Source organism: Monopterus albus, unplaced genomic scaffold (assembly GCF_001952655.1).
Source record: "Monopterus albus unplaced genomic scaffold, M_albus_1.0 scaffold8.1, whole genome shotgun sequence".
Taxonomy (NCBI): Eukaryota; Metazoa; Chordata; class Actinopteri; order Synbranchiformes; family Synbranchidae; genus Monopterus; species Monopterus albus.
The window spans coordinates 2,804,348-2,821,885 of record NW_018127888.1 but is presented as its reverse complement, the minus strand read 5'-3'; the positions used below and the strand labels follow the sequence as shown (position 1 = coordinate 2,821,885).

At 41.1% G+C, this 17,538-nt stretch overlaps 2 protein-coding genes across 4 annotated transcripts in view; both read right to left on the bottom strand.

The window, feature by feature from the left end:
- Positions 1 to 4,880: 4,880 nt before the first annotated feature.
- On the bottom strand, positions 4,881 to 6,315 carry kcne4 (potassium voltage-gated channel, Isk-related family, member 4). The gene is made up of 2 exons (XM_020585747.1): positions 6,259 to 6,315; positions 4,881 to 5,688 (listed from the first exon to the last, which is right to left on the bottom strand). The coding sequence occupies exon 2, from the start codon at positions 5,648 to 5,650 to the stop codon at positions 5,102 to 5,104; it is 549 nt and encodes a 182-aa protein (XP_020441403.1). The 5' UTR covers positions 5,651 to 5,688; positions 6,259 to 6,315; the 3' UTR covers positions 4,881 to 5,101.
- Positions 6,316 to 8,662: 2,347 nt separating this feature from the next.
- acsl3a (acyl-CoA synthetase long chain family member 3a) overlaps positions 8,663 to 17,538 on the bottom strand; it is a 28,814-nt gene continuing 19,938 nt past the window's right edge. For 2 of the 3 annotated variants that reach the window (XM_020585645.1, XM_020585652.1), the window contains 7 exons: positions 15,057 to 15,196; positions 14,739 to 14,911; positions 13,191 to 13,265; positions 12,492 to 12,683; positions 11,963 to 12,077; positions 10,537 to 10,694; positions 8,663 to 10,425 (listed from right to left, as the gene is read on the bottom strand). In XM_020585645.1, coding sequence (XP_020441301.1) covers positions 10,268 to 10,425; positions 10,537 to 10,694; positions 11,963 to 12,077; positions 12,492 to 12,683; positions 13,191 to 13,265; positions 14,739 to 14,911; positions 15,057 to 15,196 — 1,011 coding nt within the window. In that variant the 3' untranslated portion in view covers positions 8,663 to 10,267. Of the gene's footprint in view, positions 10,448 to 10,536; positions 10,695 to 11,962; positions 12,078 to 12,491; positions 12,684 to 13,190; positions 13,266 to 14,738; positions 14,912 to 15,056; positions 15,197 to 17,538 lie in introns of all 3 variants that reach the window. The other variant, XM_020585662.1, reaches the window with a different exon arrangement.

The window sequence follows — 17,538 nt, the reverse complement described above, 5'->3', positions numbered from 1 at the left end:
TCTGTCTCTGTGGCTGGTTTGTGTCTTAATATTGGTCTCAATCTATGTTAAAGTGTCACTCTGTAGATTAATTTTCATTATTTGGTTGTTTCACCATCTTTTCCATTTGTCCAGTATTTTAGGGGCTCTTCTCTTTCTTGACTTGTAGTGGTGATCCCTCCAGACCCTCACTAAATCTTACAGATGCAAATTAGCTTTTGGCTTGCGTTACCATAGTAACACACATTAGGTAAAAGCTTGACTCTATAGCGAGGCTATAAACACTGTGAAAGAAACCCATGTAATTTGCAGACAAGCAAATAGTCAAGGATATTTTCTTTTGTTGGTGCTGACAGGTGTGTGAATGCATTTTTGGATAAGGAACTTAATGAAAACTTACTGAGAGTGACAGTTTATTCAGAAAACATGAGGTCATCACAGAAACCAGTAATAACTGTGCTATAAGCAGTAAAGTGAAAGTGGAACACGCTTTGAGCCAACATCTCATTAATTCGGTTAAAATTAAGTGTCTCGGCGGCTTAGTGACTCCAACAGACACCTGCGATTGTGTGAGAATGTTATTATGATCTATTCGGAAGAATGACACATTCAACAAACACAATATAATGAGAAGGTTTCACTAATGGTCTCTGAGATATAGATCAAAAGGTCATCAGCAGCGCCTCATATCTCTGAATACATTTCTAAAACGGCTGTGCTTCAAAACACCTCATTATTAGTTTGCAGACACCTATAAATTAGATTTCCTAAAACAGCACAACATGAGAATTAGAATACTTTAAAATCTTTAAATGTGTATGTAAGGCATATTATCCTCCACTTAACTGTGTCATCAGATGTAATTAGTGCATCACCACTAAGCTGTTAGTGATCCTGAATATACTGGGCGGGTTGACGATGGTTTGTCAGAAAAGGACTGCTGATTTATAACTTTATGCATTTATATACTTGCTACTTTCCTCATGTTATAATTAATATGTTCACTAGATGTCACCAAACTATAACATGCAACATTTTAGAGGAGGACAGTCTTGACAGGCTCTTGCTGGGGGGATGATCTGCCTCAACCGGTTGGGGTGAGTGCACAGAGGAGAGAGAAGACAAGAACATCTCGTTAGTCAGCTAATGTTACCTTTGGACTGGAGGCTACATTTTGTACAGTTTGTCACGAGAAAGTATCCCTAGTTTACCTCGTCACTTGGAAACAGGACGTGATGGGAGAGGCAAAGAGTGGTTAGGAGTGGCTTATGGCGTTAGTTTCTTTTTAGTAGACCCTCTAGCAGCTGAAAATAAATTGGGTAACACAGCTACCTAAGGAGGGGGCAGGAATGGAAACATGAAGAGATGGTGGCTTTTGAAGTCCCTCATTAATGGTGTGTATGCATGAGGCCTGAGGCAGCACACAGGTCCCACTATCGACTCCCACGGGGGACGCTAATGACAAATATCTGCTTCTTATTCTCACCCTGCTTATTCATACTCGCTCTTTCTCCTGAGAAAAACTCCTCAGTTTTCTACCCCACTGTCATGCACACAGCTGCTGTTGCACGATAAAAGAGGACGAGGCAGCTTGCACATATTTTTCCTGTTCAATTTCTAGAGATGCAGCAATGCATCCACCTCAGCTTCCTTGTTGATAATAAATGGATGGTTCTCTGTGTGGTTGTATTTGTTGTAGATTAATTATTCAGTGGGGTGTTCATGTTGTGTATCAAATGTGATTTAGAACGCTTCAACAAGTCTGTATCCAGAGACCTCTGTGGAGACAGTAATGGTGCAAAGACTCCCCCCTCTTTATACTGGCTGCTTGAAATTTTCATTACCTAGGTACTAAAGCGCGTTCAACCCTCTACTTATAGTGCCTATAAAAGTAATTACCCTCCATGGAAGTTGTCATTTCTGTGAAACAAATGTAGCATTTTGACACACAGTATGATGCACCGACACAGCTGCAGCAAATTGGTTAATGGAGATCACCTTTGTGTTGTCATGGGTTTCAGTTAGTTGTAGTATAAATACAACTGAAACGTCAGACTGTTAGTGAGTCAGTATAAATGGCAAAGCCCACACAAGTGAAACAAAGGAACACCGTGGGTGCAGCAGTGTAGCTGTTGGTTAAGGGCTGCTATTTCAGTAAAAACCAAAAACGTCAAACTCGTGGTGGTGCTAGAGTAAACCTCAGGGCAACACCAAAGTCATAAGAATTCATCCTGATTTTTTTTACCAGTACATCTACTAGATGTTTAGATCTTTCAAAACAGATGTGTAAAGTTTCACCAAAGTCATTAGGGTTAACCCTCTAAGCAAAACCTGCACTAAAATCCAAATCAATCCATCAATTAGTCTTCAAAACATTTTTATTAAAAATCTAAAATGTCGACCTCCTGGTGTCATACCAAAGGAGACATCAGAGGACTCACCAGTGACAGAGATGGACATTCCCGTCCCTAGAGCTGTGCCAATATCATGACTGTGATGATTACAGTAGGTCACCAACAGATCTGAGGCAACTCTGAGGGAGTTTCCAGCTTCACACAACAACAATTGTGCAGATGTTTCACCAGTCACAACCTCTGGGAGAGTGGTCTGATGAGAGCAACATTGAGCCTTGTGGCTATCAGAATAAACGCCATGTTTAGGCCACAAACGTACAGCCAAAGCTCCACAGGAATAGCTTTGGAACAACAATGATAATGTCCTGAAGTGGCTGAGTCAGAGTCCGGTGTATTGAGATTTTTGTGACTGGATTTGGCATACCACCTGAAAGAGCTTGATTGTTTTTATAGAGAAGAAGGAGGAGGGAAAACCAACATTGGATATCTTATACTTGTAATCACCTTTGATCACTATCACTTTGTAGATTTTATTTCACTTGGATATAAGAAGGGTCTTTTTTTGTTGATCAGTGTCATAAAAGCCACAATAAATCTAATTTAATTCACCTTTCAAACAGTAAACCACAAGAACATATTGTGGGGTGAATCTGTATACTAAGCTTCTCTTAATAAATACCCACAATGCAGGGATCAAGTGGAGCCTAATGCCTCATAAAGTCCTCTTTATAAGGTGAAACTCTCAGTAACAGGAAATAGGTTCAGACTTAGTCACATTACATTAGGGTAACATCTTTTGAAGTAAAAACCCATAAATGTTTAGTGAGCTGATTTCCTGCCTGCTGTTGTGTCTGATGCTCAGACTCCTTTCATTTAGCAAAGATTTATTTACAGTAGCGCTGAAGGAAAAAATGTCTGAATGAAAGAGGAAATTGAGATTAAAATCCATTTACACACACACACACACGGCCAACCACACACACACACACGGCCAACCAGACCCTTGCAGATGCCTTTGGGCCATTAGGGCTATTACACTTTTAATACATGTACATCATAAACATTTTTGTGTGCCTTCCCTCTGGCCATTCTTGTTGCTCATGTTGGTGTTGTGAGTTGTGCGACTGAGAACCTGCAGCGCTGCTGATAGCATGTGTTTCTGTGTGAAAGAGACTTAGGGATGAGTGACGCAGCAGAGAGAAAACACAAAAGACTGTCACCTTAGAGGAACGGAGAACCTGAAGCTGCCTCCTTCTCTGTTGTGTGTGCGGTTTTTCTTTTTTAAGATGAGCTTCAGTGAAATATTGCTGTTGTCTTCTGTGTCAGTCAGCATGTGATTGGAATAATTGGAACATGGCTGGTTGCTACTCTGTTTGAGCAGTAGAGAATTAGAGACAGGTTTAGATGAGGAGCTAAACTATGGTGGTAGTGATTTAGTTTCTGTCTGTCCTAGTCTACGTTATTCTAATGATCTAGTGTAGGCTATCTCTAATTATAACATGACGATGATGATAGAGTCACCTTTTGCCTCATTTCATCTTTTTTATAAAAAGCAACCACTGAGAAGTACAAGGGCGCCCTCCACTGGTGAAACATCATAGTACAACAACAAAGAAGGAAAATAAAACGTTTTAATTCAAAAGCATTTATTGTTCTGAGACTCTACTAAAACCCCCATCTTACCTTAATTTAAACCTTACAGAGTGACAAATACAAATCATGTCTACAGTGCGTTGCTTTCACCAAATAAACCCACATCATTACCTGTGCTTAAACAGTCTGTCCATCATGAAGCTACAACAAATACATTCAAGTGGGCTCCAGGTACATATCAATACTCGATACCACATGGGCAAGAGCAAGTCAAGTTCAGTTCAAACAGCCAAACAAGCCAGTGCTTCACTCCTGCAGGGTGAGTCACCAGCCCAGCCCACTGAGGCGGTTCTCAGTGTAGCGTCAGGAGGGGGCTCCAGCAGGGAGGGGGTCACCACAGAAATGAGGCAAGGTCACAGCTGTACAATAACAGAATTATTTATTATAGTTATGATGTTTTAATGGGTTTATTTTTATTCCTTTGAACAATGTCATTATGTTTTAGATACTAATATACATTTATTTGTGTATTTATTAACATAAATATTAGACTATATATATATATATGTAGTATCAATTGCCTTTGCAGAGATAATTAACATTATACTGAGTTTAATTGAATTATTACATTCACTATTTATTGATTTACTTATACATTATCCCAACATATAAAATAACCATTGTAGTCATACTGTATGTCTCACTCTGACCACTGTTATTTTGCCATTTAACTTTAATATAGTTATCAATATTTAAAAATCTAAATACATATGGCCCACATATGGTGCGTGTGCACGCTGCCACGTGGTAAGGTGTGGCACTGAATCAAAATGTGTTCTTGCTGACATGCATATGGAGACTAGAGACCATAGAAAAATGTTTGAATTCGGTTTAAAATGCATCAAACAAATCCATTCTGGACCAGTGGCCTGGACTGTAACCAGCTGGGATCTGTAGGGTTGGTTTGCCTTTGTTAAGCCCTTGTATGGCTATTACATCACTGATAATGTTGGTTTTGGAAGTTTCATTGCAAATAGGTGATTCAGCGTTGCTGATGGTTGGACTGTTTGGGCCTCTGTGATATGAAGCCTGACATCCTCCTTGTCTTCTGTCCGGGTGACGTGTCTCCTCTTTTTGGCCATGGAGCGTTAACACTCAGCTTCTCTTGACGGGGTTCAGCCTGAATCATCTCCGCTGTGCTCGGATCCTCCCTTCATGTTCTCTTCCGGACCCTCCGCCGTGCCACTGTCAGATTCCTCCTCTATGGTAAAGCGCGTGTCCGCGGAGGAACACAGGGAGCTGATGCTGCTCTGCGCCGTGCACAGCGCGCACGCCAGCGGGGAGGGTAGTACGCCCTCGTAGTGGAGGTTTCCAAAGTGACCGCCTTGGTTACCGCAGAAAGGCAGGGATACCTGTACCGAGCCCAGTTCCGAGACAGTGGCGGGAAAGGTGTAGCTGTGCTTCTTGGGCAATGCGCCCCACTCTCGCTGCTGCTCCTCGTGCATCAGGCGCGTGAAGATATTGATTCTCCTCTTCTCCCTCCTCTTGGAGCGGAAGTAACCGAGCATTATACCACTGAGGAAAACTCCGTAGAAAGACATGACTATTAATATGAATAAATACGCGTTCCCGTCGGTTTTGCCCGACTGGGATCCGGCGCTGTTCTGTGTGTGCAGGAGGAAGAGGCGTTTGGGTGATGCTGTGGAGTTCTCCAGGGGCTCCATTTTTTCAGTTCAGCCAAGCGGAGGAATTTAGAAGTGCGCTAAAAAGATAGAGAAGGACATCCATAAATAAAGGGTTTTTTTCACCTTTACGCACGCTTTACGCACAGGGAAAGGATCAGTGAGAGACATTTGGCTTTCTAACTTAATACAAAGTTACGAAAAACTATGAAAACGTGTTTACAGTCATTATACACCCGCATGTATTAAGTTGAACCCTTTTCAAAACGTTAAAATAATTAACTGTAAGGCACGATCATTGCAATGGAAAACAACGGTAAACAAGCACCGATGCTGCCAGAATAGTCTCCACATGACATGATATTTTAATGTACAGTTTGATATCAGACATGCCTAAGTAATAGAGAATGTAAGTTAAAAAAAAACTACATAATAAAATGTTTATTTATTTAAAGAATACATTTATTGTGTCGTTTTGTACTTATGTTCTCTATTTTTAGGCATGTTTGAACTTTTGTGTTAAACACTTCCAAGTAAAAAAAAGTTATAAAATGTCTACACAAAATGAATTAGTTTATTTAAACCAAAACTATTAATCTACAGTAGGCCTACTACTAAACACTAGGATACAGACTATGTCATGAACTCACCAAATTGAAGAGCAAGTCTCTAGTGAACCTTTACAGCTTATATCTTCTTGCAGCTCTTATGGAGTTTGGCAGCAATGCTAGATGGAAGCAATTATTTATACAGAGACCCTGGAGTGTCACCAGGAGTCATGTGACTGAATGAGTCCTGGGCCTGTGGAAGCCCAGAAGGGACATAATGTTATAAAACGCAGCCAAAACTCTGGAGAACTCTGAAGAAGCATTACCTCATCTCATCATTTCAAGTTTAGAACCTGGATGATAGTGAATTTCAAGCGTCTGTATAATCCAGGGGGACAAACAATAACAGTCAGTAATACACATAAGACAACAACCATTTTCCAGACTTAACCTACCCTTAACACAAAGCATCTCTGAACCCTATCCTCACCCAAGCAAAGAGCAGATACTGTATGTGGCTTGACACACAGTATCTGCATTGTATTTGCTGAGGTTAAGCAGTGGTAGGCCTGACTGGCTTGTAGTGGCAGTCACCTCTGAGAGCTGGGTTCATCTCATCCATGGTCCCTGCTGAGCCTGGGAGACTGCCTTTGCACATCTTCCTGCCTCCTAATCTCCTCAGTAACCATCTTCCTTCTGTCAGCTGCTGCTGCTTTGCTCCAAGAAGGCTGTGATGTGCTTAAACCGAAACCACCACGCCCATGCTGTACCTGCCCTACAATATCCCTATAATAGATTATACCGACTCTCACCTATGGTCATGAACTTTGGGTCATGACCAAAAAGGCAAGATCCCGGATACAGGTGGCCGAAATGAGTTTTCTCCGCAGGGCGGCCGGGTGCACCCTCAGAGATAGGTTGAGGAGCTCGGTCACCCGAGAGGAGCTCAGAGTAGAACCGCTGCTCCTCCACATCGAGAGGAGCCAGCTGAGGTGGCTCGGGCATCTGTTTCGGATGCCTCCTGGGCGCCTTCCTAGGGAGGTGTTCCGGAAGTCTGGGCATCTTTGCTTAGACTGCTGCCCCCGGGACCCGGTCCCGGATAAGTGGAAGAAAATGGATGGATGGATGGATAGATTATACCATACCTACTCTCTTAATCTCATCACACAAGATTTCAGTTTCTTGCAAATAAGCCTATAGTCTATGAATAAAATTGGGTGAAACTTAATGAATGGCATTGTGGAAATGAAAGACGGCCCACAATTCAAAACTAATGAGTACTTTCAGAAAACTCACCACTGCAAATACCACCAGTGTATGAATAATGCAGAGAGAGGGAGAGAGTCAGACACGATTCCAGTGGGAAACTGGATTTGTACTGCCAAATATTCTGGCTGTTTATCACCGTTCTGAAGGGAAATTTAGTTTTTATTCTCAGAAGTAGTTCAACCTTTTATTTAAGTAAAAGCATCAATGCAAAAATACTGTGTAAGCAGCACTGAACTGTTGGAGGTGGAACTAGTTTTTAATTCTTTAAACAGAGCTCAGTGGTTTCAAGGTTCCCAATAGGGGCACAAAAATCTAGGAGTGGGATAATTACTTGTGTTGGAAGTAAATACAAAGTTTTACTGCACAAATCTGTATTTTTGAAATGTTTAAATCTTTGCTTTTTGTGAAATTTTGGAACATCATTACTGCTTTAGTCTTTAATAAAGCATTGCATTTTGTAAACATAGAATTTTTAAAAAAGAACTTTGTAGCTTCATGTGATAAATAAATGTAGAAGAGTAAAATGTAGCAGAGAGAAAGTATAATGTACATGTAATGGTGGCTGGTGGGTGACTGTGGTTCAGCGGGTAGAGCAGTCGTCTCCCAACCGGAGGGTTGGAGGCTCAAATCACGGTGCCTGCAGTCCACACGTTGAAGTGTCCTCGGGCAAGATACTGAACCCCAAGCTGCCCCCCTGATGGTTAGAGCCATCGGTGTGAGTCGGCGCCGCAGTTGGCATCCTTGGTTCTGTGCTGGAAATAAATTCCTTGTGTGTGTAAAATGCTTGCCCAAACAAAGTAATTATCCTTAAGCTGGTCATGATTTTTACTGTGTATTTTTGTCGCGCCAGGGGTGGCACTTTCTTTCAGAAATGTGATCTCCACATGACTGATTTAATTCAATAGTCTGAATTATCTCCACCCTTTTCACAAGCCACAGCCTAAAATGTTTGACAGCGCTGGGAATTTACACTTGAAAACTGTAATGAACTGTGAGCATTAATGGTTAAATTGGATTAGGCTCCAAGCAGTCGTTATTATTGAAGCAGTGAAGGTTGATTTCACTTTGACATAAACAAGTGTCATCATCTGTCTGCCATCTGGTCACACAGGCATCAGTTTCACACCAAGTGAGGCTGGTATGTTGAGTACAAAATAATTATAACACTTAATACTTGGTTAAATTGATTTGGTGACTGTGGCAGAAATACTATAAAGCAATAAAATACTCCTGCACGCAGACCTCACACAATCTTTATTTACTGAATTTGATTATTTAAAAAAAAAAAGGGAAATTACAAATAAATAGTTGGATGCACTTTTGTTAAAAGGCAGGCTGTTCATACAGAAAGAGAGAATGGAGCTCCAGAATTAGCCTAAAGGTATAAAGGCTCAAGTTAAAGCAGAGGCTAAACATGTGCTTCCTCTGCTGGTCACAACTACGCAAACATATGTACAGTTACTGAGAAACGGTAAGATTAAAAATCTGGCCGAAAGGTGCAAATCAGAATCACAAGAAGAGATACCAGGTGTCACACTAAGGGATGCTGGGGCCACATTTGTGCCATGAATGGACACACTGTCATACTGGTGCAGATGTTAAGGGTATGAGAAGGCTTTAAGCTGATTATGCAAAATAAATGTCAACTATACACACTGAAGTTACACTTGTAAAAGTGTCCTAATCTTTCAAGTAGTGCACCCATGCACAATGAGAAATCTTTATTTAAATCCTATGTGTAATCAGCTGCCTTACTTGGGCAGAAAAGATACATTTTCATATTTCACTACTATTTATCAAACATGACAATGATTACACAGTAATTTCATCTGTAATACAGGCAAGTAAATGTGCATTTTTGTGCACACTGGTATGTACAGCACATAGAAAAGTATCCTCTGTCACTGTAGGAAAATTCAGTAGACTAAACAACAGAGCATCTTTGTTTCTCTTCTTTATAAATAAGACTATTAGGTGCCATCTTTGTTGCATTACTAAAAAAGGAGCAGTAGCCTCATTGTTAATAATGTAAAAAATGAAAATCATTACTCCAGATACGACCTTTACCAACCTGCTTTCATTTGCCCTCATATGACTTTGTGTTTTTTTTTTGTATGAAGAAGTGCCGAACGATGGAGACGTCCTACGGGCAAGGGAGTCAAAGCCCGACTGTGGGTGGCGGACAAAATAAACCACTAACAGAGCTCAAAACATGTAAGAAAATAAGAGAGCTATAAAACCGTTAACCATCTCCTGACCTGCAGGAAGAAGGAATGTGAAACCTTTAAGTTATGAGAAGATTAGAAGATAATCAGAATGAAGTAAAGGAAAGATATGGCAAGGCCGTACAGTACATAATCACATAACAGTATTTCATGGGTGAGCACAAAGCAAAAAGGCAACAACCTTTCCAGCCTCAGCAAGAGTTCAGCATACTCTGTTTCATAACCCACATCTGGAACAATAAAGATCTCCACACAGAGGTCACACACCCAGATGAAAACAGGGAAAATGCAGCAGCGGACAGGTGTGTTTTGTATTTTCCTCAATGGTTTTAAACATTTAATCTGCTTGTGTTTGGTTACAATTTCAAGTAAATCCACTTCCTTGGAGGATTTGGTTAATAATTGCACCATAAAAGTAAATTACATCATCCTATCCTTTTCCACCTTTCTATGTGATCTCAGGAGTGTTAAGATTTACCACACATCCAGATTTACTGCGGCTCTCTCACTGATACTACAGAAGATAGAGGGAAGGGGTGAGAGGGCACTGGGAGTGTTTCTGAGTTAAGTGTTGGTCTGTGCTTTGAGAATGAACAATGACGTACTGCTCCTTGTTGTTACTTTCCTCCGTACATCCTCTCAATGTCATCCTGGTAATGTGTTTTCAGCTCCTTGCGCTTGAGTTTGAATGCATCAGTCACTAATCCCGTCTCAGGAGTCCATGGATCTGGGCTCAGACAGATCTTGCGAGGAATCTCAAAGCGCTCCAGCTGGGCTGCAACAGGGGAAAATGGAACCTTAAGACAAATGGGAAGTGATATGAAATGTCGGAGGATTGTTAAGAACTTCAAGCTGTAGCTCAACCACTCAGCAATTCTTTCCTTGCCTGCTAGTGCAGCCTCAGTGATGACTTTGAGGACCAGCTCCTCCACGGCCTTGCTGCTGCACAGCATTTCCCATGAGCCTTGGATACTGTACTGGTCAGCCAGAGCCAGCAGCTGCTTCTGATTGGGTACCACAAAGCCAATCACATACGTCTCATCACTGCAGAGTGGGAAGAGCAGAGGAGACGGTAGTAAAGTAACACTGGTTTAGCAAGTGAAAGTTCAGCTGAATAAGGTGATGGAGCAATCAGTTCTTCACTAAGTGAGATATTTAGTCTTCTGAGGAAAGAGAAACAACAGTATCTGTTTCACTCAGTCTGAAGAAATATGTTCAGATTCTTTCATTTTTACCCCATTCAATGATTTTTGGGAAGTTTTTCCTTATCTGGTTTGAGAGTCTATAGAGGGGGTCAAATGCTGTATAGATCGTAAAGCTCCTTGAAGTCAATCTGTGATTTGTGATATTGGCCTATATAAATAACATCTGACTTGCTTGATATGAAAAAGCAATCATCGGTGAGGTTAAGGTGATCAAGTATGTACCTGGAAAAGTTTACAAACAGCAATTACTTTGTCAAAAAAAATCCAGTTGTATACCCACAGTGTAAAATGTGAAACTCTGCCCTGTGGAGGTTTGTTGTAAATAAACAGTTTATGTTTACATTCACAAAATAAGACCCACTTACAAAGGCACGGCTCCATAAACTGCACAGGGAACCTTTGGTGTTGAAGGAGCTGGTATTTAATTTTTGGTACACAAAGGACTTGTGTTGTATAACAAGCTACTACATAAACTATTTCATTTTTTATAAACTGTTTACAGGAAATCTAAGTTATTCTGTGCACATGGAGCCTCATAAGACATCTGTCAAACTTACTGACAGCTGAAACCTCGCTGGGCTTCGTTATTGCTTCTACAGTATATCCCATTAGGTTGCTGCTTCACTAGCAGCACTGCAGTTATGTAAGCAGTAGCCTTGACACTTGGATTCATCTAAAGGAAGCTTTCCCTATTAATGGCACCAAGGATAGAAAAGGATCATGCTGTGAGACGTTGGTTTTATAGTTTTTTTTGTCGTAATCAGCTACTGACTGTTGATGGAAACAGGTTTGGGGATTGAAGAGAGTAGGGAGATTGAACAGCTGTAAATTTGCAAACTGTGAAACCAAAGCAATCATTTAAAAGAGGAATAAAAGCTTGACAGACCTCCACAGTCGGGCCTGTGACTACTAGTGAGTGTACTTTTAACATTTAGCATATAGTTGAGAAGATGCTACACTACAACTACTTCAGCAGACCTTCTTCTTACATCCAAGTGAAGCACCCGCAGTTTATTCAAGCTGTATTTCATCATGTTGACAGCAATATGCACACTGGATAAATAAAATAACTGGTGTTTTGTTGACGGTGTATACCCTAACACACACCTGTTGGCATAAGCACAAATGTTGTCAATCAAGGGGCAGTTCTTCATCACGGCCTCCACCTTTCCCAGGGAGACATACTCTCCTGCCTGCAGCTTCACCAAGTCCTTCTTACGATCTGGAAACACAACAGAAGCAGCTGCTTGTAACAGCATGTGTATCTAGGTGAGGGCATGTGTGTGTATGTACAGATCTTTGAAAGAAGGGAAGAACTTCATATACAGAATCTGACTAGCGTCATCTAGATAAAAGAGAAAAGATCGGCACTCTGGCTACTAAAGTAAACAGGACTGTGGAGTAATTCTTGGTAGTGACCTAAAAGCTGACACAGTATGTTAAAATGTTTCCTGCCAAACTCATTTATGGAAATGGAATTGAGAGGTTGCCTGGAAGAAATCCAAAGGTGTGGGGCACAATGTTGATCATGCTGATGGATTTCCCCAGATGGTTCTCTGCACCCACTAAGGCACATATTTATGGTGTAATCTACGCATGGCCTTATTTCACAGTTTATCCATTCTACTTTCCTCACCAATTATCTTGAGGCATCCATCTTCATGAAACTCTCCGATGTCTCCTGTGCAGAACCACCGCTGGCCATTCTCATCTACAAAGAAGTCTTCTTGGTTTTTAGCCTCATTCTTGTAGTATCCCATGGTTACATTTGGTCCGCCAATCACAATCTCTCCTCGAGGGTGGGGCTTGTCTGTCTTACGATAACCACCTGAAAATAGGATTTAATATCAGGAGATGCAATGCAAATAAAAACAAACATTCAGTTCTCTTGATTCTGCAATGTAATATATTTTGTAGATAAAAACCCGACAGCATGTTTATTCTAAAGCTGAGCAAGCCATAAACTCAGCTTGATAACTTTATTATATCTTGATAGTTATTGAGTGTAATAAAAATGAGTTATAACCCCTTGGGTAACAACAGGGAAGTTGCCCAAGAGTGGAGAGAAAGGTGGTGTAATTTCCTTACAAGGTTATGAACCAGCTACAGTGAGATGTAATGAAATGCAGTCAGTCAGTTTCGCTCTGGAAATGTGGAAATGAATGATGGATGAAGTGGTAAACTCAGAAAAGTGTTTGTGTGTGCGCATTAGATGGCACATAAGTAAAAAAGGCGACAAGGACTGATGTATGTCTCTGTGTATCCATTTGACATTGGTGTTTCATCATGAATTGTGTGTGTTTGTGTGTGTAGGTCCACTCCCAGACTCACTCACCCTCCACCCAATCTTTGAGCTTTATCTCGCAGCAAACCAGCGGCCCCCCCACTCTCCCAGTGCTGTAATCCCACACTGGAACAGACAACACACATGCACACACACAATCAGGAAGCATGCTTCAAGCATCAAGGCATGACATTAGTTACCATAGCAACTTGACCTCACTTGCTCTCTCGCCATGGAAACACAGTCCCAAATGAATATCTGAAAACCAGTGTTTTGCGTACGGTGGAGCGTGCTGGGCAGTGGGACGCTCTGTTGGGTTTGTCTGCCTGGCAGGCATTTGACAAATACACTGGCATCGCCAAGGAAACACAGTCCCAAAGGAATATCTGAAAACCAGTGTTTTGCGTACGGTGGAGCGTGCTGGGCAGTGGGACGCTCTGTTGGGTTTGTCTGCCTGGCAGGCATTTGACAAATACACTGGCAGTAAAAGGTGACCAGCTGTACGTACAGTTTACCACAGCTTAATGGGACAGCCACCACCACCACCACCACCACTACAGACATCAGTGGCATTATTTTACACCTAAAAATGGTTTCCCTGTTGATGTAAGGAATGTCTGCTTTTTGGGAGGCTTTTATTTGTATTTATTTTACCAAACAGCATCTGCACAAATGTTCACATCCCCTTCTTTGGGAGTTTCACAACAGGCTAAAAACTTGATGCTAACTTGGTTCTCAGTGTACGGTGAGTTGTTACTAATGTTGATTTTTCAATAGATAACCCACTCTTTTCTTTGTGTACTACAACCCACGCACAATGTCTTATCTTGTTATTTCTCATCATCCATTTTCCCATCCCTGCTGTGTGCCTCTTCAAGCCCTCCCACTGTTTGTATTCCTGCTTGGAGGTTATAGAATTGTTCCCATAATTACTCAAATATTATGCAACCAATCCAGTTAATGAATCTTCATTTGGAGAAAATTACCGTTTTAATTTCATTCTAGTTAGATTTGTGCCCTCTCCAGCCATGCTAGTGGCTGTGAGACATTAACACTGCAGTGTGTGCTAACATGCTCACAACAATGCTAAAATGCTGAAATGGTATGTTTATATAGGTCTTCATCTAAATGTGTTAGCATGCTAACATTTGCTCAAGAACTGAGGCTGATGGGAATATCATTATGTTTGGATGGATTTGGTCATAAACCAAAATGATAAAAATTTAGTGATTCTGTCTCCAAAAAATATCGGTGAAAAACTGCAGACACTGCCTGGCAATCCAGTGTGCTGGTAGTTCACTGCGCTCTTATCTATAAAGAGAAGTTGTGGAGAGTTCAGTGTTAGTCACCACCAGAGACGTGGACATACAGATGACTGCGTTTCCAACAATCATCCAGAATTTGTGTTGTTATACTAGTAACTGTGGTTTGGAGTTGGAACTTAAAAAGAGATCAAGAAAACAGTTACATTTGAATGAGTAAAGCTGTACTGATTTAATAAACTGATCATGTACTGAAAACCACCTTTTCCTTATGTGTGTTTTGTGCCATATTTTTATGTACACTGTTTGCATTCTGTATGACAGTCAGATTGCTTACACTCGCTAATGGTTCCAGCTCCGCAGGTCTCTGTCAGGCCATATCCTTGACCCACTGGGCAGCAGAAGCACACATTCATGAAGCGCTGTGTGGCTGCAGAGAGTGGCGCGCCTCCTGATATAAAGACACGTGTCCGACCTCCCAGCAGAGTGCGAATTTTCCTGAACACCAGCCTGTAAGCAAGGAGGAGTTGGAGAATGGACAGGTATGTGCATATGAAGACTACAGGCTCTCCTATTGGTTTAGTAAATTCTGTAGCTTTTAAAAGCTCTTGAAGTCTCTCTCATAAAAATGTAACTGTATCAACTCTTTGCATACTTATCACACAGAGGTGTGCTATATCCTTTGGCGAGCCGCTCCAGCTTGTAGTTGTATGCCAGAATGAAGAGTGTTTGCTGGACATAGTTCATCTCCTCAACCTTGGTCATCACATTCTTATAAATACGATCCATGATCTCCTGGAATCAGGGTGGGGGACAAGGACGAGGGTGATAGAGAGAGAAATGGATGATATGCACTGAACCAAAATGGCTAAATGAAGGAAAACTGCAAAAACAGCAAGAGGTGGTTGGTAGGACTGATGCAGAAGAATCCAGTAGTAAAGATGAGAGTAAGAGGGATGATTCACAGATACGTAAACTGGAAATGCAGAGAAAGTGATAGCTGGCAAGATTTGATAATCAATGTTGGTCTGCAAATCCTGTTTCCACATGTACCTGCCCAGTGAAAGAATAGAAGTTTGCAAGATATCAGATACTGCACAGATCTGGCCCTTTTTTAACTGGATTTTTGAGGTTTTGCACAACCACTCAGTAACTTTGGCTATAGGCTATAACATATCTGTGACTTGACTTGGTTTCTTGAGTTCCAATAAAAAAGAGCTGCAGTGGAAAGAACTGAAACCCACAGATCAAGAGAACTTCATCCAAATCAGCAGACTGCTGAGCTTATAGTTAAATGGGGGAAAGGTCACTAACAAAGAACAATAAAAACCAGCTGGTCCCTGTGGGTGTGTATGTGTGTGTGTGTGTGTGTGTGTCTGTGTGCGTGTTTGAAGTTAAAGCAGTGAGAGAGGAAGTCGACGCAGGATTCAGGCAGCAGACGGTCATATCACAGCAAACAATTTTTGAGTCCGTGTGTGTCATGGGGATAACCACATGGGGCTTTCTCACGTTCTGTTTACAGCTGTGAATGATTCCAGACACTGAGGCCCTCTGCCCTTTACACTACGACCACTGGGAGATGGGGGTTGGAGAGTGGGGGTGCGGCTGTGCTCATGGTGTGAGAGAGGGAGAGAATACAGCGGCAAAGACCTGTTGTCTCAAACTAGCCTGTGTATGGTCTAGCTAACATGAGCAGTGGAATTATGATCAGTGTTGTAGTCAGTAAAAATTTATGCTAAGATTAAAGTGTCATCATGTCTAATGTCATGTTACTCACTTTTATGGGGGTTTGACATTTTACACTTAAGTTTTCACACTATCTATGGTTTTATCAGACTTCTGTGGCATTATACACTCACCGGTCATTTTATTAGGTACACCTTTACCGTGTACTGTAAACTATATGCACTTCAGTCCAACACTTCCGCCTTAACATCTGTTTTTATGAAACTCAAAATGTTTGTATTTTTTTGTGAAATTGTCATAAATATACAAGTTCAATTATTTTTATATTAATGAGCTCATAGTTAAAATCATATTAATTCAACACAGAGCTAAAATCACAGTCATGCTAAGTCACTAATGTTACCAAAACATGTTAGCTTTAGATGCTAACACATCCAGAAGGAAGAATGCCACATCTGATTCAAATATGAGTCCTTTGGCTGCTTTTAACACTCTCCATCACAAGAAGCCAAACAGATGTTCACCTTTGGATTTTGCCCTTTCTTTGTACCTCTCTGTGTGTAAAAGAACATGACCTCTTCAGTCTGGAAAACCACTGTTTTGGACTTTTAGTTGCTGAGAGCTCCTTTGTGGCTGGCTGTTTGAAATGACAGCTCGCGTTCCAAAAAAGCTTATTATAACCTCTGCTAGAAGGCTGGTGGGTAATGTCTGGACCAACCATCAAATGAGAGGGTGGAGAAACGGGAATAACAACAGAAGGGCTATATAGGCAGCAGAATCATGGAGGGAGCTGTGTAGCTGAAGCTGAGAGACACCACATCCTGTCCAATATTTACTTTATTTATTAGATAATGTGTAAAATCTTAGTTAATGCGCCTTTAGGTTAAAGTTAAAGCTGCTGGGAAATACTGGCAAACAAGATAGTGCCTGGATGAATGTGGCAAAGGTTGTAACTTTTTTAAACTTGACTCAGGAAGACTATTGTGCTGAAACATAATGACTCCCCTTACATAGTTTCATTCAGAACAGCCAAACAGAAAGAGTGGACTACTTCGCTTTTGTTATATCTCACTGACAGGTTGTCGATGTATTAGGGCTGTGTATTGGCAAGAATCTGGCAATATGATACATATGACGATACAGGGGTTACAATTCGATATACTGTATATTGAGATATTTCTGATTTAGTGAAAGTGGTTTTGTTTGCTGATGACACTACCATATGGGCATCGGGTGAAAACCTACACCAACTCTCTGGACGGGTTTCACAGGAACTTGAGAAGATAAAGAAATGGTGTGACAGTAATATAGTATCTCTGAATTTGGATAAAACTAAATTTATGGTATTTGGGAATCGTAGACTAGATAATGAACTTCAATTGAAAATTGGGGGAGCTAATATAGAACGAGTACATGAAATTAAATTTCTAGGTGTCATAGTTGATGACAAA

Bases quoted from the DNA above. Each gene is read 5' to 3' on its own strand.
- kcne4 (XM_020585747.1), bottom strand. From the start codon at position 5,650: ATGGAGCCCCTGGAGAACTCCACAGCATCACCCAAACGCCTCTTCCTC.